The sequence below is a fragment of the Saimiri boliviensis genome, chromosome 4 (genome assembly GCF_048565385.1).
Source record: "Saimiri boliviensis isolate mSaiBol1 chromosome 4, mSaiBol1.pri, whole genome shotgun sequence".
Lineage (NCBI taxonomy): Eukaryota > Metazoa > Chordata > Mammalia > Primates > Cebidae > Saimiri > Saimiri boliviensis.
This window is the reverse complement of record NC_133452.1, coordinates 9449785-9470304: the sequence shown is the minus strand read 5'-3', so window position 1 is coordinate 9470304 and position 20520 is coordinate 9449785. Positions and strand designations below refer to the sequence as shown.

Genomic DNA, 20520 nt, shown 5'->3' with positions numbered 1-20520 from the left:
CACTGTTAGAATCCGTATGTGTTGTCATCACTGGACATTTTATCCCAAGCCCACAGTTTTATCCCACTCCCATACTGAGAGTGGGAGTCATGACCTGTGCTGCGCCACCCCATGTGTCCCCTTGAAGAAATGATCTCAAGGAGACTTCTTATGATCACCCTCCCCCTGGCCCCCTGCCTGGAATAATTAGAGAATCTGTGTTCACAATTTTTGCCTTTTTCCCAAGCCAGGTGACTTTCTATAAGTGTCACAAACTGGTAGTGGCTGAGGTTGTTTCAGGCTGTCTTACTTCCCCCTCGAGTATTTTCTTTGTTGTTGAAAATAAAACAATGAAGAGGATGTCCAGTAATCGGGGAGACTGTAAGGCCTCTCCTCCAGTACATTCACAGACTCTCCTCCTCCTGCCTTCTTCAGTCACACTGAACCCAGCTACTTGCCACTCCCTCACTGCTCCAATTCGTGCCCTTCCCACATCTCCTTGCCCAAACCTGCTTCTCCTTTCCTAGGTTGCTTTGTTTGTTTGTTTGTTTTTAAATATCATATTTCTCTAACGCACAATGTTCCTTAAGATTTTGGATTATTTCTTTTGCAGGTACAAATTCCTGGGTTGGAAAACCTACAGGTGTTTGTTCCAGACACACTTGCTGAGGAGAAGAGTGTTATTTTGCAGTTACTCAATGCAGCTGCAGGAAAGGACTGTTCAAAAGATTCAGATGATGTACTCATTGACACCTACCTGCTTCTGACCAAGCACAGTGATGGAGCCCGTGATTCAGAGGACAGCTGGGGCACATGGAAGGCACAGCCTGTCAAAGTTGTGCCTCAGGTGGAGACTGTTGACACCCTGAGAAACATGCAGGTACATCTCACCTCCAACCTTTCAGCAGTGTTACTTAAAGGACTTCTAGGAAGAATGAACTGTTAGCTGCTCAAGAATGAGGGGTTTAACTACCCTAGTAATCACAAGTGTATACTTCCCAAAAATGTACCTCGATGTGTTCATAGGTAATTTCGCAGCATAAGTTGTACTAATATATTATTCTGTGAAGTTAAATGATACTGAAATAGAAATAAACCGTCTATCTGGTTTATATCTTTTCTTAGTTCAGTCATGTAGTTATATCTGTGGAGCTGTGATGTAAAAGGAGTTATGTCACTAATGTAATTTGTAGTTCTAGGAATCCCAGTTCTCCAGGTACTCAGGTCTACTGGTTATTTTTCATTTTTGTGTGTGTGAAGGCTATCCCCTCTCTACCTAACAGAGACCTCATGACAGTTTCCGTAACTCACTGGTTATAAACTGTGAGAAGCCTTCCCATTCATCTGTGTTCAGCTTAGGGACAGTCATGGTGAGTGTTCATATGCACCCTGATCTCAGCCTCACCAGAACTGAGTATATATTGGCCTGCTGTATCCCTCGCCCCAACAACTCTGCTTTTATATTCCCTATCTCCGTGAATGGTTCTGCATTCACTCACATGTTTAAACCAGAAGTGTGATAGCTAATATAAATTCAGCCTCCCACCTTTCCAGTTAATACCTTGCCCCTGGCAAGCCAGAAGCATTTTCAGTAAATGATCCTATCCCTGCATCCCCAGAGCAACTGCTATAGTCAGAACTTCACCATCCCTCTCTTGAACTATTGCAGTTTCTTACTTTGAGTTTCCCTGCTTCAAGCCTCACCTTCTGTCTCTCCAATTCTGTTTGTTTTTGTGCTTTCAGAATGATCATTCTAATACATCTGATTGCATCACTGATCTACTTAAAATACTGCAAGGATTTTTTATCTCCTGAAGAACAAAAGTTATAAAGTCTTTATTTCTTAATGTTTAATATAAGGCCCTTCACCTGATTCCACTCTTATTCCTACATTTTCATTCTTCACATGCTGGTCCAGTACACACACATGTGCACACAGGTATATGTATGCATGTGCACACACACACTGCATTAGCAGTACTGAACTACTTGAAGTTCTAGGCTATCTCAAAGATGTCATGCCTGCAGTCCCAAAGGGTTCTTCTCCATGGTGCTGAATATCCCAGATGTCAGTTCCCACTGAAATGTGTGGCTGTGTAGTTTAAAAATGACTTCCTGATCAGATGGTTGTTAGCCTGGTATCTCTGAGATTGGCATTGTTTTTGGACTGCTGTTGAACTAGAATGATAACTAAGTAACTGGGCTGGTTTTTATGTCCTGTGCTTGATTTTCCTCCCAGGTGGATAATCTTTTACTAGTTGTCACAGAGTCTGCACATCTCACAATTCAGAGAAAAGCTTTCCAGCAGTCCATTGAGGGACTTATAACTCTGTGCCAGGAGCAGACATCCAGTCAGCCGGTTGTCGCCAAAGCTTTGCAGCAGCTAAAGGTATTACGCTGTCTTCTACATAAGTTGAGATTTTTCATTTTTGTTGAAATGCCATGGAAGAGTCAGTGTGTGGTAAAATGTGTAAGATCATATCATCCAAGGAACTTGAGCTGTTAAATTGCCTACCCACTCACCTCTCTTCCTGATACATATTTTCTTACATCTAAACTACAGATTCTGAAATTCTTCCTGGAGCTATAGAATTTCATAATTGGAAAGTACAGAGAATTGAACTTTATGTGACTAATTCATAATGGCTACATGACTTGGTTAGTGGCAAAGTTGAAAATTTAGGAATTTAGGTTTCTTCATTCCCAATGTAAATTTCTTTCTCCTTTCACAATCTTGAGTATTTACTGGAGGTACTCTCTATCAGTAGTGTGTAGTAGAAGATTCATTTATTGTTTAATAAATAATTCAAATTAAATATAATAGAAAAACAAACAATTGCAGAGAAGCACAAAGGCCTTTCAAAATTTATGGCAAGCCACAGTCTGGCTATCTTTTCCCATTATTTTCTGGTTTTTATACTTTGTATTTTGTATCCCACTTATCAGTCTTGATCACATCCACACTTCTCTAGGCCATCAGTTACGCCTTCTCACTCACATTAAGGCCTAACTTCTTGAAGAAGAAACACTCTCTGAAATTACAAGTCGTTTCATAAACATTTGTTTTTCTTTTGTCAATCTGATTTGTCTGATTTGTCTGTAAATATTAACTACATAGTTAGGTTATCTCTCTTGTAGATTATTCAAAGAATATTTTGTAACCGTAAGAAGGGGATTGCCTGATGGAGAGCTTGTGTGCACATGTGTGTGTAAGGGTGGGTAGAAAGGGAGACCGATTTGGAGCTATTGTGGTGTTGCTGAGAGAGGTGACGAAAGCTCAAGCCAGGGCAAGGCTTCTCAGCCTCTTTGATGTGGACATTTGGGCTAGTAATTCTTTGTTGTGGAGGTCTGTCCTGTGCATTATAGGATGTTTAGCAACATCTCTGGCCTCTAGTAGATTCTACTCCTTCCTCCAAATTTTGACAATCAGAAACTTCTCTGGACAGCGTCTCCAGATGTTGAGGGGAGGGAGAAGAATCCGCCTCAGAAGAGAACCCCTGGACTAGGGAGTAGCAGGGAAATGAGGACAGCATGATTCAAGGACACTGTGGAGGTCATCTAGAAGTTCCTGGGCTGTCTCTCTCTGTGGAATTGCAGCCGTACTTACGGTTGAGCAACTGTCCCAAGAGAAGAAAACAACAGGTGGTTGATACATAAAAATATTAACGATGTAAGCATCTGTTGCAAGACCAGATTGTAATTAGACTTCATCATTTTAAATGCATTTTTTTCTTCTCTGTTTAAGAATGCCAAATAAAAATGAAAATAACATAATTTCCTCTATATTTGATAATTCCTTTTGGTAACTAAAAGTGGCTAAAGTGTTGGCAGTGGTTAATGTCTGTGTGATGATGAACAAAATATTTCTTTAAAATGTGGTAAGTATTGTATGATTTACTTCATTTTGGACTAATCATGGTTTGGGACTCTTTAGAATGATGCATTAGAGCTATGCAACAGAATAAGCAATGCCATTGACCGCGTGGACCACATGTTCACATCAGAATTTGATGCTGAAGTTGATGAATCTGAATCTGTCACCTTGCAACAGTACTACCGAGAAGCAATGATTCAGGGGTACAATTTTGGATTTGAGGTAGGTTGAGAATAAGAGAAAACACATAGTACAGTTTAGTAATTGCTTGATAACTTACAGCAAGTTTTAGGCATCTTTTACAGTAAATCTGGTATTAATCGTAATCACAGCTTAATCAAGAATATCATCTTATATCACTCATGAATATCAGAGATGTTAGTTTACTTTTAAACTGTTAGGTAGTTGCCCGACGTTTATTTTGTGCTAATGACCATCCATTTACATTTTAAAACTTTAAAAAAGATGTTTTATATCATAAAAGCACACTCTTAATTTAAACTCTGGAGTAAAACATTTATGAAACTGCATTTTAAAACACTATACTTTCTATAATTGTTCATACTCTTCAAAATATAGAAATTTTAATTCAATTTCACTTTTTGTTTTTAGAAAACATTTAAACAGACATGGCATTATAGTGTGTGGTATTATTTAATGATTGTTTTCTTCATTTTGATATACGTGAAATCTTCTTACAGTATCATAAAGAAGTTGTTCGTTTGATGTCTGGGGAGTTTAGACAGAAGATAGGAGACAAGTACATAAGCTTTGCTCGGAAGTGGATGAATTATGTCCTGACTAAATGTGAGAGCGGTAGAGGTACAAGACCCAGGTAATGACCAACTAGGATGTTTCTGGAATGCATCATGTGGGGTTGGTAGTAGTTTTTCATATATGTCCTATGGGATATTTTTGAGTAGATGACATGAAAGGGAATACTGTAAGCTCTTCGGTGATCAGGGTTTTTTTAATGGAAAAATATATAGCGAAAACTGCATAACTCTTAGGAAAAAAAATTTTTTTTAAGTTCTTCCGAACTGGAGTTACCTTTAAGGGAACTCCTGTTTTCCTTTGACAAGTCTTCCTGATCACTAATGTTTTTTCTTCCCTCATGAAATTCATTCATTAAGAAGTCATTTTGGAATTTGCAGGGGGGAAATGGGTGAATCATCTGTGAAACCCAATAGTAACTCTACTAAAGTAAACATAGTTATTAAGGTGTCTTGACTGTGTGAAAAATAGCTGAGTGTTCTGTGATTTGTAATGGAGGGATATTATGGGGCAGTTTTTTAAAGTCATTAAGCTGTTTCTGCAAGTTAGAGAAAATACATTTGCTGTACCTGAGACTCAAAGTAGGAACTTTGTGTTATAAAACTCATAAATAATGGTTAAATTACAAATGGCACCTATCATGTCTAAAATCCTCTTCCATGTTTCCCATTTGTTTCAAAACAAAATTAAATTTAAAAAAATTATTCTTTCCAAAAGGTCACACTGCAAACTTACTGAACCCACGCAAAAAAAAAAAAAAAAAAAAAAAAAAAGTGTTTTCTCCTAATAATTAAAATTATGTTACTTTTTAGTATTGTGCAGTCTAAAACTGCTACAGCATTTTCTTGATTATTTTGTGATTTCTGAACTTTTTCATGTACTAGGTGGGCAACTCAAGGTTTTGATTTTCTACAAGCAATTGAACCCGCCTTTATTTCAGCTTTACCAGAAGATGACTTCTTGGTATGGAATATTCTCAAGTTTTTTTTCATTGTAAAATAAGTCAGTGACTCTTTATTTTCTGGTTGTATATGTTTTATGTGTAATAGTGGTTCTAAATATTTTTTGTGTAATGATAATGCTGGGAAATTAAAGTATTCTTAATAGCAGAGTAAGATATTTTTTTCTTCTTATAACACTGATGTTCAACTAAGTCAATGTCTAGTTTGTAAACTCTGGCCCTTCTAATATATTTGTTAGTTTTATGTTTTTACTGCCATCATAGCTGCTGCTTTAGGGCAGAAAAAGGATTAACTCTTTTACTTCAGTGCGCATCATTTGAGAGCATCATGCTCGTGTTGAATATTATCACTGTTAGTCTCATAAGTGTCATGTGATTAAAATGATGTTGCTCAAAGTGTGAATTCATTCATTCTCGTAGTAGTAGAGACGATTACTTGAAAAGTTCTTTGCTTGTACACATCATTGTGTTATGGGATTTGCCTTTATTTATAAAAATGATAACAATACATTCTATTATTTTAAATTACATACAATTTGTATTTATACTTATTTTCTTTTAAACTACAGAAAATATTTGGGTAACATGTTTTTAAAAATAGGCTGAAAGTTAATTTGTGCTACTTACATAATTAAGAAAGTATTCATTTTATCTCTTTACCTTTCCCATTGTCTTTTGGTTTCTAGAGTTTACAAGCCTTGATGAATGAATGCATTGGCCATGTCATAGGAAAACCACACAGTCCTGTTACAGGTTTGTACCTTGGTAAGACAGCCGTTACAGCATTTCTTCTGGAACATAATGATTTGAGTGGACAAATCCTTTTGTAATTGCAGTTGTTTAAAATGGTATAAGAGCTGTTTTAAGAATATTCAGGAAAATGACAATAAGAGGGACAGAAAGGAGGTGTGTAGATAGAGAACTCCATAACAATCTTTCTAAATCCAACAGGAAGATTAAAATGTCAACCATAAGCTATTCTATGCTAGCCAGCAGTATTAAATTATACATTTGTTTTTTCTATACCGTTAACTACCATTCTTTTTTCCCCCTGGACATCTTTCCTGATGGGGAGGAAGGACTGGAAGAGGGTGTTGTCTGGCAAGCAGCAAGAACCACCTCGCTGTGTGTGGCTGCAGATGACTTCCCTGACCCTCCTTCCTCACCTTTGAGGACAACAGTGTCCATTTCTCCACAGCTTTCCCAAGTACCCACCTTCCCACCAACTGTAGTAAATTCTGACTCGATTTTACTCTTTAAAACATCAAGTTAAGTTACGCTGCAATATATATTACTTCAATTACGATTTTTGATTATAGTTTATGTACAGTTTTAGTCACATTGAATGATTAACACTTTTACAGTATACGTTGAAACTTTGAAAACAAAATATATATCAAAAAAAGCTATGTCTTATGCCATTCTTGAGATAGTTTGTAAAGAAAATGAAACTGTATTTATAAGTAATAAACATCCAAAAAAGAAAACTTAAAAATTTTATGCAATTTAAATTACACAAAAAATAATTCATAAATGATAAATTTATTGAACACCAACTATACTTTGTAGAGGATACTTGCTAGCTACAGAAAAGTAAGTAGAATGGGTTTTAATTGTTGGTTTTTTAATCTTTAAGATCCACTCAGTTTATACCTCGTTTTCTCCCAAGGTTGTTATGAAAATGAAAGTTATCATTTGTAAGACTGTTTGAGCATTTTATATAAAGCATGTTATTGTCTCATCAGGCTTTTGCTTAAGCATATTATCAATAATTTTGATTTTCTGATCTCTTAAAACACTTCTCTAAGAACACAATTGGTAATTCAGTAAGAATTATTTTTTAAAAATATTTTATTACATAAGGAATTATTTTCATTATGGAAAAATTACAATGTAGAAAAAGTATGTAGAAAAATATGGAAGAAACACCTTTAGAAAATTTATCAATGTAAAAAAAGATTACAAAAGACAAAAGAAAAAATACTCATACTTCGATAATCCAGTGGTAGTCACTGGTAACATCTGAGTCGCTCATCTTTCAACATGCCTGCCAAACTACAGTGGAACAGTTAATTACTAGCACTCTCGGGAGGCCCACATGGTCCTTTGTCCTCTCAGCCACTGTGGGTTAGTGGAACTGAACTGTCAGGGGCCTGGATAGCAATTGACCTGGGGCTGCTCATTTAACATCGTTGAGCCTCCCCTTTTAATGAATGAAACTGGATGCTAATGAGGATTAAATAAATAATATTGTGTAAATTCTAGTGTTCCATACACAAAAGGGGTCATCATTTGGTTTTGTATTCTTTTCTTACAAAAGAAAGGAATGAAAATGAGAGCATGTCAACTCATTTTGTGGTTAATGTTGCTTACTTTCTTCCTTTCCCTCTGTTCTGAGCACATAACAAATAACAACCTGGTATGTAAGCTTCCATATTTCCTGTAGGTTCATATAATCACACAAATGCATTCTACCTGTACCTTTCTCTATGCCCATTTCATCACAACAGTCATAAATAGGGTGGTTTGTTTACAGTTGTAGAAATGTTTCCATGTCAACAGGTATAGATCTCACTTGTTATTTTTATTGGCCACATTGTGGCCATCATGAATGTACTGTAATTCTTTCTACCATTTTTTTAATGGGCTTTTGTTTTGAAAAGCATCTCTGTAAACCATGTTTACCAGTAGTGAAATTTGAACATCCATTTTGTTTATTGGCCTTTTGAATTTTCTTTCCAATGAAGTGTCACAGTTTTGCAATGTCACATGTTCCCTGTTAAAATAATGGTTTTGTTTCATGCAAAACATATATGTGCACATGATTTTTTAAACAGAATGTCTTTCTTTGTAGGAATATGTTTACTAATTTTTGACTAGCCCCCAGTACCTTTGCTTAATTAAAGACTCACCAAATCTTTTTTTTTTCTCTTTTAACCTTTGTTATTACTGAATTTCTTCCATTTGCCATTGTAATAGCTAGGATAATGAATCAGAGACACAGATTACCTCAGGTTTTTTGTTAACAGTTTCTTGCATTTGTTTATAAGTTTTGCAAGGGAACTTCAGATCTCTCCATTTTTAGTACTTCTGTGTCTCTTCTTTCCTCTCATTACTAGGAAACAAAACCATGAAGAAACAGAATTTCCATTTAGGATAAAACCTATTTGGGATAAAACATATATGGACTAAAATTATTAATATGAAGAGAAAATATGACATTAAAAAAACATTAAGGAGGGTTAAAACAGATTCTTAAAAGTAAAATAAGAAAAAAACATGCTACGGAGAAGGAGACAAAATATAACACATGTCCATTCATACTGACATGTAGTTATTGGGAAAGTGGAATTGTAAGCATATGTGTGATCACTAGGTAAGATCTCTAGTTTTAAATTTTTATTTTAAATTTTATTCATATTTACCTATTACCAGAATACTTAAAATGAGAAGAAAACATGACCTTGAAAAAAATAACTCAGTTAAATCTGCCTGATTTGGTTTAAAGGAATTGAATAAAAACGCATGCACTCAGGAAAATCACAGTGACCTTAAAGGCAAGGCCTCTTGAAATGTCACCAGTGACCAAAATCTTTTTAAAGTGTAGATAACATAAAGAGACTCCTTTTTATTAGGGAGATAGCACATTTTCATGTATCTCTAAAATGAGTTAAATCATTTGTTTAGCTTACATTATGTATGTTTCACTCCAGGATTTCAAAAAATGTTTTTGATGGAGAAAGTATAAATATATAATATGGTTTTACTAACTTTTAAAAAGTCACATTTTTCATAATATTTGTATGTAATATGATTTTCTACATATATAAATGGACTTGCCTTGGTCATTGGCCAAATTCAGTGGCACTCCATTTTGCATTTGACTGATTTGATGATTTTCTGTGGACCATATTAACAAGGTGCATTTGTTGCCATTTCGCTGGCAGCCATTCATCGGAACAGCCCCCGTCCTGTGAAGGTACCTCGATGCCATAGTGACCCTCCTAACCCACACCTCATTATCCCCACTCCAGAGGGATTCAGGTATTTGGTGCTTATCTAGTTGTTTGCTTTACAAAGTGTTTTCCGATATGCATGCTGATCCTTTTGAAACTACTAGATGCTTGCTCTGAGAGCTAAATACCTTTACTGCGTTCTTGTTCGTACATTTGTGAAAGCTCTTACTTGCTTATCTTGAAGCCTTTAGTTGCAAAAGAAAAAGGCATGCAAATTTAAAACAGACATGTAGCTTTCAAGATAATCTCATTCCTCAGCTTATTTATAACCTCAAGCTACTAAATGCTTTCTGGCTTTGGAGTCATTTTTTTCCTTTCCTGTCTTCGAAAAATAACCTTCGGAAAACAAATTTGAATGTGGATAGCATAGTCAACATTTGAAAACAATACTGAATATCACTTTAAAAGTGGAGAAAAACTGGAATGACCTTTCCAGATTCAATTTTTATCTGCGTATTTAATTACAAAGCAACTTAAACACTAAGTAAATTCAGAAACTATAGTACATTCACGATAACTGCCTTGAATGTGGTGGCATTTCTGCATCTTGAGGTAGTGACCATCTTCTTTCCCCTGTATAATTACTTTTTTAAAGTTAGTTTTAGTTGACAATATTCGTTAGATAGGACCACAGTTATTTTTTTTTAAAAGCTTTGAGGGGACTAGGGTGCAATGGCTCAACGCCTGTAATTCCAGCACTTTGGGAGGCTGAGGCAGGAGGATCACTTGAGCCCAGGAGTTGGAGACCAGCCTGAGCAACGTAGCAAAACATCATCTCCACAGAGACTACAAGAAAAATAGTAGCTGTGTGAGGTGGCCACGCCTGTGGTCCCAGCTACTTGGGAGGCTGAGGCAAGGAGGGTCACTTGAGCCCAGGAGGTCGAGGCTGCAGTGAGCTGTGATTTCGCCACTGCACTCCAGCCTGGGCAACAGAGTGCCACCCTGTTACACAAAAAAGAAAAGCTTTGAAATTAGGATTCTTTCTTTTTTACACCTAGATTTGAATCTCAAAGAACAATTTGCATTTTATATTTTTAAATATTTTTCACTCCTTTGCCGTATTTTATTTTTATTGAAAATGATTGTCAAGTCCATTCCCTCTTCTCACATGTGTTCCTGAAGCTTTTCTTCTTGTCTTAGCACTCGGAGTATGCCTTCTGATGCGCGGAGCCACGGCAGCCCTGCTGCTGCTGCTGCTGCTATTGCTGCCAGTCGGCCCAGCACCTCTGGTGGCGACTCTGCGCCACCCAAATCCATCAGCAGTGCCCATGATACCAGGTAGTCTCATCCCACCAGCATCCCGTACCCTACCCACCCCTCATATGCACTCGCACAGCGACCTTAGTTAGGGTGTGTGCCGGGTGCAGCTGGGCTTCTTGGCTGTGGTGTGTGAGTGATGCTCTGGGGCCTTCCGCCGATAGCCAGGGCTCGAAGGCTCTGGCACTGACCTCCATGAGCAGACACTTGTCTGATACCAGTATTTCTTTGGAGCTGATATTAGCCAAAATGACCAAACACTTTGCCAAGAATAACTTTATGAAGAGAGTATCATAGGAAAGGACTGGTCTACAACAGAAGGGGCGTGAACATTTTGCCTCACAGAGCCTGGAGTCACAAGGTAGTTAAAAGATGGCATCTAGTTAACGATGTGAGGTGGTGACATTCTGTTTTTTAGGAAGATCAGTTTTATAACCAAATTTTTTATTTTAAATTATTGTTGATTAGAAGTAGTTTATAGAAGTGGAAAAATGAGTTCATGAAGTTTGTATGTTATATGGAGAGTAGATCAGTACTAGAGAAAACTCTCAGATACTTGGCAAGCCCCAGAAAAATTTAAGTCTTGCATCGTCTTTTGTATAGGTAAGGAGGGATTTGTAGCCTTTCTCATTCTAGTTATTTTTTGGCAGAGGATTTCATCATATTCTCATACCCTAATTGGAGAAAGACCTGTTGTTTTCTCTGAATTTCACCTTTGTACTGAAGTAGGAGGAACGCAGTTACTATTCCCATCTTGCAGTAAGAGTCAAACAAAACTATTGAGGTTGGGAGTATCTGATCTAAAAAGATAAACCTGTGATAGAACCCAGAGTTCTGCGTTCAACTCCAGGGAAAAAGCAGTAGAGTTCTCAGGAAGATGATGCCTGGCTTTAGATTTTAAAATAGACTAACATGTTTTTACACTTACTTTAGTAACAGTCTAAAATTTCTACAAATATTTCCAGTCTTCTCACTGATTAAAATAATTAATGCTTCTAAATTTTAGTGAGAAATGACCATAACCAAAAAAAAAAAAAAAACAAAAAAAACAAAGTATTTTACAGCTTAAGCAGTCACCTAAAAAAATTAACAACATTGGACAAACTCCCATTCTCCCATTTAACTTCTTAATTTTTATGTTTAGAGCCTTTCATGACAAATACCTTTATATATGCTTTTCTATCCCTGTGAGGGCTGTCAACGCTGTCTTCTTTATTCATGCAGTACAGACTGAAGAGGAGTGCGTTGGCTTAAAACACGCTCACAGTTGAGGAGGGTATTGACCACCCTGTGGCTCCTGCCTCCCACACCTGCTGTGTCCACGTTCACTTCAGACTGCCCTGAACTGGACAGACAGTGGAGAGTGACCTTCCTCTTTTTAAAGGTTGATACACTGTGTTTTAAGGCATTTGTAGGTTGGCAGTGTGGTACATTACGTGTATTTTAGGATAAGAGTTGGCCTTTTCATGGAGTTAAGTCTTTGCATAAGAAGTTTTTCAGCATTTCATCTTAAAGGCTTATCAGTAGCATCTCATAAATATTCATCTTAAATTTGTGCATACTTAGACACTCTTTGATGTTTAGAAATTTTAATAGCATCATAATATGGTATCTTGAAGGACATTTTTTACCCAGGATCCCCGTTACTTCATGGCCGTGTGTGTGTGTGTGTGTGTGTGTGTGTGTGTGTGTGTGTCTGTGTGTCTGTCTGTCTGTCTGTCTGTCTGTCTCTCGGTAGGTAGAGAAGAGCACAGCCACTTGAAGAGGTGTGGGGTGGGATCAGACTCCCTCCTGCAGGCAAGCCCTGCGTAAGCCTCCGCACCTTCACAGTGAGCCCAGTTGGTGGGCCCGTGAATCACTGGTCGATTCGGCTTATTGCTCCTGAGGCACACTTCACATACGCAGGGTCTCCTGTCTCAACACTGCTGTGGTTTGTGAATGTGCCCCGGGGAGGCAGAATGACACCAGTGTGTGCGTCCCTGCCACGGCCACGGTGTGTAGCCCTTGCCTGTCTTACAGATACATCAACCAAAGGTCAACCTCACTTGACCCTAGGGGTTTCAATACATATTTTTAATTGATTTCACTTGACCTAAGAAATACCTGTTCTGGGCTTAAGTTATCTTACCTTCGTTTATTAAACACTTTGCAGTGGTGCTCTTGCTGAGGCTTGCTCCTGCTGGCTCTCAAGAGCTGATTGTGAATATTTGAGAAATTTTGCAACTTGTTCTTATACCACAGAAATTGGCAAATGCTACAATCCACCTCCCCATCCTCCACAGCCCCCACCGTAGCTAGTTGTTAAACATTCCCCAGTAGGCTACTTCATGAATATATGTTCTTTCCTTTTACCCAGGCAAAAATCTCTTAAGGGCATGAAATTGGCCAGTCTCACTTGTGGGAAATCAGGAAAATTCAAGGTGGTTGGTGCCTTCTTGATCTCGCCAGTGGTCTTTGGCACTGCTTAGAAGTGGGATAGGCTTCTTCACTTCAACACCAGTGGTTCTTCCATTAGATAGTGCTAATTTTTGATGCACTATATGGCAGTAGAAATGTCCTCATCACTTCAGACTTAACAAGTTCTCTACTAGATTTGAGGGATTAGGGAAATACCAGAAAAAATGCGTATTTTATAATTTATAAATGTGCAATAGATCGTGTTGCCTTCAGCCTATCAGTGTATAATAAGAGCATAAATGCTACCATACTTCATTATGTCATTAATTTAAAAATATACACTAAATGACTTTAATAAACTAATGCCATATTTATTTGAGGTTCTTTGATTTTTCAAATTACAGTTTTAACACATTCCCTATTTAGTTTTAGTTTTTACTCTTTATGGGTTCATTCTGGTTGTTGAACATTTCACTTTATTCTGGAAAAGCAGCTCATTAACTTTGTTCTTTAATATATCAAGCTTCCTCCTCTTTTGCACTTCTGCTTGGCTACTGCTTGAGAAACCTTTAGGTATTCCTTTTCATTTTCTTGTTAAGAGATTTGGAATCTTTTGGACCATGGAGTGATTTTAGTACTTTAAACAGAATTAAGTACATAAATATAATTTGATGGTAACTTTAAAGATCAGCAAGATTTGTTTAATACAGCTTTATTTACCATGGGCTTAAGTTATGGAGGTTTTCACACGTCAGCAACACTTAAGTAATGCTGTGTTTTTGTTTCTGTTGTTAATATAAGACAGGGTTTTATGTAGGCAGGTGCTCTCAGGCTTGAGTTTGGCTATGGAGCCCTCCTTCCAGACTCCAGAGCTCTAACAGACTGCAGAGGAGGGTCTCCACAGATGTGACTTTAAAGATCAGCAGGATTCGGTGAATGCAGTTTTATTCACCCTCGGCTTAAGTTATGGAGGTTTTCATGCATCAGTAACACTTAAGTAGTGTTGAGTTTTTATTTCTGTTGTTAATATAAGACAGGGTTTCATGCAGGCAGGCATTCCAGGTTTGAGTGTTGGCTACAGAGAGATGAAAATGGAGCCCTCCTTCCAGACTCCGGAGCTCTAACAGACTCCAGAGGAGGGTCTCCACTGCAGTGCTGTTCCCTTGGAGGATAATTCTGGTGGGTCTGTCTTGTGTGTTTTCCGCTGCCCACTAGATGCCAGTAGCACCCTCCCCAAAGTGACTAAGACATTGTTAGAGGCAAAGTTGTTCCTGGCAGGCAGAGTTGCCCCGCTGTGAGAATTACTGCTCTAGAAAAATCTCACACATCTTTCATTTTAAGTTCTATTGAATTGATAGCTCAATTGTTAAAAATATTAAAACAGGGGTTCCAGTGTCCCTGAAAATGATCGATTGGCTTCCATAGCTGCTGAATTGCAGTTTAGGTCCCTGAGTCGCCACTCAAGCCCCACGGAGGAACGAGACGGTGAGTATTTTAAGGTAGCTGCATTCACAACCAGCCCGATTGTTTGTCTCAGTTCACCAGTTTCTATTGTTAATGCCTTTATGAGGATTCCTTGAAGATTGATTGTTTTGGTCTTTTGTGAAGGAGTGAGGAGTAAGAAGCAACAGAGATTTATGAGAAGACTTAATGCTGAGCGCGTTGACCTTTTAATACAGATGGCTTTTTAGCTATGTTAGCATTTTATAGGTCTACTTTTGTTGCTTTAAAAATAGTATTATTCTAGATATTTTAATCGTTGAATACTTTTATTCATTTAAAAAATGCAAAAGTGACACTGTGTTTGTTGATCATATGTGGAAGTTTTGTTTATAATGTAGCTCTCAGGAACCTTTGCTCAGGAACCACATTGCTGCTTCTATTGGAGCAGGGCTGCGGCTCCTGAAGCCAATATCTTGAATGAAGTTCCCAACGAATCCAGTTTTTGCACAGTATTCTATTGTCTATTACTAGTGAAAAGATTAGCCTAGTTAAAATCCTGTAACCCCATTAACTTCGTAGTTGGTGCAATTTTTAGGATGGATTGCAGAGCTAGTTTCTCACACTCACATCAAAAACACTAAAAATTAATAACCAGAAAAGACAGGTTGTTTTAACCATTGCCATTCGTTTCATTTGCTCTCAAATAAGCGTATTTTCTTTCATAAATCTTAATTTGTATAAAAATAACTTCTTGCAGAACCAGCATATCCAAGAGGGGATTCAAGTGGGTTCACAAGAAGAAGTTGGGAACTTCGTACACTAATCAGCCAGAGTAAAGGTGAGAGAAGGAGTGTTGGACTGAAAAATGTTACATGTAAGGGTAGCAGTTTCAGGTAAAACTTGATATAGCTTCTGAATTATTAGACCTTCCTCATTACTATCTTGTGATGTCACCCCTCTGACATCACTTTCTGTCATGCACTGTGTTTGTATACATTTCCTATTTCTTGTAACAAGCTACATGCTCCTTTGGGTCTGTAATATGTTTTACTCATCTTTATATTCTTTTTTTTTTTTTTGAGACGGAGTTTTGCTCTTGTTACCCAGGCTGGAGTGCAATGGCACGATCTCGGCTCACCACAACCTCCACCTCCTGGGTTCAGGCAATTCTCCTGCCTCAGCCTCCTGAGTAGCTGGGATGACAGGCACGCGCCACCGTGCCCAGCTAATGTTTTGTATTTTTAGTAGAGACGGGGTTTCACCATGTTGACCAGGATGGTCTCGATCTCTTGACCTTGTGATCCACCCGCCTCGGCCTCCCAAAGTGCTGGGATTACAGGCTTGAGCCACCGCACCTGGCCTCATCTTTATATTCTTAAAGCAGCATAGCATAATTTTTTGTCCATGGTAGTAATATAATAAACATTTGTGAAATAACCATTCATAAGTTAGACATGGGGGGAAAGAACTTGCTTATGAAGCAGGTGATTAATATTAATCAAAAGAACAAATGGCAGAAAAATCACTGGCCTACTATTTAATGATCTTTAAAATGCTTTCTTGTCATTTTTTTGCCCAACAATATTGAGCAGTAGGCAAAATAGATGTTGTTCTCTCTTTGTAAATGATAGTTTCTGAGCAACTCAATAATTTGGCCAAGGTAGTAAATGACAGAGTGAGGACCAGAAGGCATTTCTCTCGTCCAGTGCTCTCCACGGCAACTTCCCTTTCAACTCTGTGTGACTGAGCAGAAGAGTATTTGTGCCCAGAGATGTGTGGCAGGATTCTGTGGAGGGAGGAGACTGAGCTGGCCCTCTGAAGGGAAGACAGGTCTGCAGCAAGCCAGGAGGAAAGGAATAGAAGGAAGCACACCCGGAGCCTTCTTGGCTACAGAGGAGAGCCACTGGGCTGCAGATGTCAGTGCAGGAGAAATTGGAGGGTGAGGGGAGATCAGATCAAGGACAGCGTCAGTGAACAGCTGTGTAATGAAGGCTTTGCCCAGAGGTCGTGGGCAGCCCCAGAGGCTGTTAAGCAGCTGGTGTGTTCGGGATATGGGAAGCTGGGGGTGAGTTAGATGCTGAGATAGTATAGTCTGCTGGCCAGAAGTGAGGAGAAAGTGGGGAGATTGGTTAGAATGCCGTTGCAGGAATTCAGTATAAGTAATACAATGTTGGACCAACCAACAAGGGATTTAAAAGAGGTAATGGCACAAAGAAACAACTTTGATGCAACCACTGACAAGCCTGGTTACAGAGTAGGTGTGTGTCAGTGCTTCAAGTTGGCGAGTCTTCCTAGGCTTGAGCCTGGTGACAGACAATCTCTTCAGTGGCTCATCATGTAATTATCAGTTCCCAAGGACAGCAGGTCCTTGCCATATTTTTCGAATCAAGTACTTTGTGGTCAAGTAAACTTGAAAACCACTTGGAATTATGTTTCTCTTGTGAGAGTTACAGTTCACATTGACATATTAAAGACCAGGGAATCTTGAGAAATTTGTTTTTAAGCCTTTCTGAGAAATACTTGACAGTGGAGCTCATGGCCTCACTGCTGTTGAAATCTTGCCCAGCGCTGGGTAGAGTTGCTGTGTTGTGTATTGAGGCAAAGAAAGCAAACAAACTTGGACCCGTATTTTAAAGAAATGATTATAGTAAGAAACTATAACTGGAGCATTATAAATCTTTTGAAATTTCTTTTTTCAAATTAACCTTGCAGTCATCCCAGCCTTCAAGGATCTCTTCGTCTGAGCCAGAAAATGTAGGCTGTTGGGTAGCTAATTAGGATATGGTATGAAAAGTGCTGTCATAGAGAAGTGGGCAAACCAGTGGTTTTCAAGTTCTGAGTTGTGAACCATTAGTGGGTTATAAAATTTTAGTAGGAGTGATCAGCATTTTTTAAAAAAGAACAGGATGAAATCAGAATCACATGCAGTAAGGGTAATGGCTCACAGAACTGTTGAATGTGTAAAAGGTATTTCTTACTATGAGTCATGATAAAACTGTGAGTTGGAGAAATAGAGATATATCGCCTGATGGGAAAATGAGGAATAATGGCAGTGGCTAATATTTATTTTTACTGTCTTCCAGCCACTGGGCTAAATGCTTTACATATACTATTTCATAAAATCCTCACAGTAGGTCTGTGAGAGAAGTATTTTTACCTTTATTTCACAGATTAGGTTTTTAATGTATAAAGATTTTTTCCCAGGCATTTTGATTCTAGAGCCCTTTTTCTGTACTCTTCCTAGAGAAGGGGAAACTATCCCTTCTCATTAGAAATGGCTTCCTAGAAGAGGCGTGGCGTTTCAGGTGCTCTGTGTGAGTAGGATTCACTCAACAGATACTCGGGTGTGAAGAAGATACTTTAGGCAGAGAGAAAGGTGTAAATGTAGTGGAAGTGAAAAGTAGTTTGGGGTGTTCTGTAAGGGTCTGTTTGGCTAGTCTGAAAACACAGAAAAGACAAATTGGGTCCAAGTTCTGCAGGGGTTTGCATATTTGGTTAGTAGGTAGTGGAGAACCATGAATTAAGGGTTCCTTTGTTTTGTTTTGAGACCTGGTCTTACTCTGTCACCCAGGCTGGAGTGCAGTGGCATGATCTTGGCTTATTGCAACCTCTACCTCCTGGGCACAAGGGCTCCTCTCACCTCAGCCTCCTGAGTAGCTGGGACTACAGGCGTGCACCACCACACCCAGCTAACTTGTGTATATTTTTGTAGAAATGGGGTTTTGCCATTTTGTCCCGGCTGGTCTTGAACTCCTACGCTCAAGTGACCTGCCTGCCTCGCCTCCCACAATGCTGGGATTACAAGTATGAGTTACTGCTCCAGGCCTAATGAATTAAATTTATATAGAAAAATATCATGATCACATTTCATGTTTTAATAATCTGGCAAACGAGCATGGAATGGAGAGAGGAGAAACTAGAGGCATGTAGATTACTGCAAGATTTTAGCCATCATTCTTGGGAAAGGAAGTCGTTTTTGTGTGACTAGCTTATATTTTATCTGTGTACTGTATAAGGGGTGGCAATTATGTATTCAAAAGCTACTAATGCTGGAATTAGTAGTTTTTGAAGAACGTTAACTCACCTGCTGTTTATCTGAATAGATAATATGCTTTGCTGTAATGGAGTGTTAATATATATTACTCTGTTTTTATTGGTTTCTGTTTTAGGAATTGACTTGATAGCAGTGATTGGGACTAATGAGGTTTTTGTTCTCTCTGCAGACACTGCTTCTAAACTAGGACCCATAGAAACTATCCAGAAGTCAGTTCGATTGTTTGAAGAAAAGAGGTACCGAGAAATGAGGAGAAAGAATATCATTGGTCAAGTTTGTGATACGCCTAAGTCCTATGATAATGTTATGCATGTTGGCTTGAGGAAGGTGACCTTCAAGTGGCAAAGGGGAAACAAAATTGGTAAGGAAATTAAGGAACATGATGTCAAGAGAGTCCCTGTTAGAAATAGCAATACTTGTACTTCTTCAGGTTAAATTCTATGTAGTTTGCCTTTTTTTTCTTGTAGACATGGTAAATACACAGTTATCTTTTTGCAGAATGATTGGGGATTTTTTGTTTGTTTAGTTTGTAAAATGTATTCTAAGAGCAATACAAAATGAGATTTTAGAAAGAGAAAGAGATTTTTAAATGGTTCATTAAATTGGATTGTTTTGCTTAGTAACCCTGGAAGTTGCCAGTGTAGAGGCACCAAATTTTGACCCGATTGTTCTAGTCTCAGTGTCTTTCTGTCTCTCTCCACACTCACACACTCTCTGTAAATACACACACACACACACACACACACACACACACAGAGAGAGAGAGAGAGAATGTGTGTGTATTTTTGTTTGTTTGTTTGTTTGTTTTGTGACGGAGTCTCACTCTGTGGCCAGGCTGGAGTACAGTGGCGCCATCTCGGCTCACTGCAACCTCCACCTCCCAGATTCAAGCCATTCGCCTGCCTCAGCCTCTCGAGTAGCTGGGACTACAGGCATGTACTGCCATGCTTGGCTTATTTTTCTCATTTTTGGTAGACATGGGGGTCTCACTATGTTGTGCTGGCTGGTCTTGAACTGGCTTCAACTGGCCCTCCTGCCTTGGCCTCCCAAAGCTCTAAGATTACAGGTATGAGTCACTGTGCCCAGTTTATATTTACTTTTTATCTTATTCCCACAAGAACATGATTTGAAAGGAGACTGGATACAAATGAGGACCAGACAATCTTCTTTTCTAAACCTTTCCTCATTAATTAATTAATTTCCAGGTGGAATTGCTTTTTGTGAAATAACTAGTGGTAAATGATGTGAGGGAAGAAGTCTTGTTATGTTTCAGATCCTTCCCCAACTTAAATGTATTTATCTGTCACACATCTAGATCTGAAGGGGGCGAACACAGTTGCATTGATAATATGGGGCTTTGTCAGCCCAAAGAAACCTGAAATTTCCTAGAGCTCTCAAAGAGGGCAAAAAACACTGAAAACAATCAAGTGCTTTATTATAAATTGGATTACTTATTCTTATCAGTCTTGTTCAGGAACATGTCCTCTTGGTTTCATGCCCCCGAAGGTATGTTAGGGGAATGTCTGCTCCCACACACCCCTGGACATGTGCCAGTGAGGTAGACAATGGCCAGGTCTAGTCCTGGCTGTTTTCTTCTGCTCCCAGCCTGAGCCCGATCTCCTTGAGGGGTGTGAGGGCTCAGAATTGTGCACCAAGGCTGCTTACTGGTCCTTTTCATGCTTCTCTTGGAATTTACCAAAGTCAGTTCTGCTCTGTTTAAAGATACTTGTAGGTAAGACATACTGAAGAGATGCCTAAGACTTTA

General features: G+C 38.6%; 1 protein-coding gene across 6 annotated transcripts in view; it reads left to right on the top strand.

Moving 5' to 3' along the window:
• The window catches only part of MAP3K4 (mitogen-activated protein kinase kinase kinase 4), a 123313-nt gene that overhangs the window by 91687 nt on the left and 11106 nt on the right, over window positions 1-20520 (top strand). For 3 of the 6 annotated variants that reach the window (XR_005578848.2, XM_039467579.2, XM_074397178.1), the window contains exons 10-20: window positions 593-859; window positions 2219-2368; window positions 3914-4075; window positions 4555-4688; window positions 5512-5590; window positions 6275-6353; window positions 9536-9632; window positions 10745-10882; window positions 14643-14743; window positions 15459-15539; window positions 18925-19116. Coding sequence is in view for 5 of the 6 variants with exons in the window: in XM_039467579.2 (XP_039323513.1) it covers window positions 593-859; window positions 2219-2368; window positions 3914-4075; window positions 4555-4688; window positions 5512-5590; window positions 6275-6353; window positions 9536-9632; window positions 10745-10882; window positions 14643-14743; window positions 15459-15539; window positions 18925-19116 (1480 nt within the window). In the remaining variant the exon portion in view is untranslated. The remainder of the gene's footprint in view (window positions 1-592; window positions 860-2218; window positions 2369-3913; window positions 4076-4554; window positions 4689-5511; window positions 5591-6274; window positions 6354-9535; window positions 9633-10744; window positions 10883-14642; window positions 14744-15458; window positions 15540-18924; window positions 19117-20520) is intronic. The other 3 variants (XM_039467580.2, XM_039467582.2, XM_039467581.2) reach the window with 3 other exon arrangements.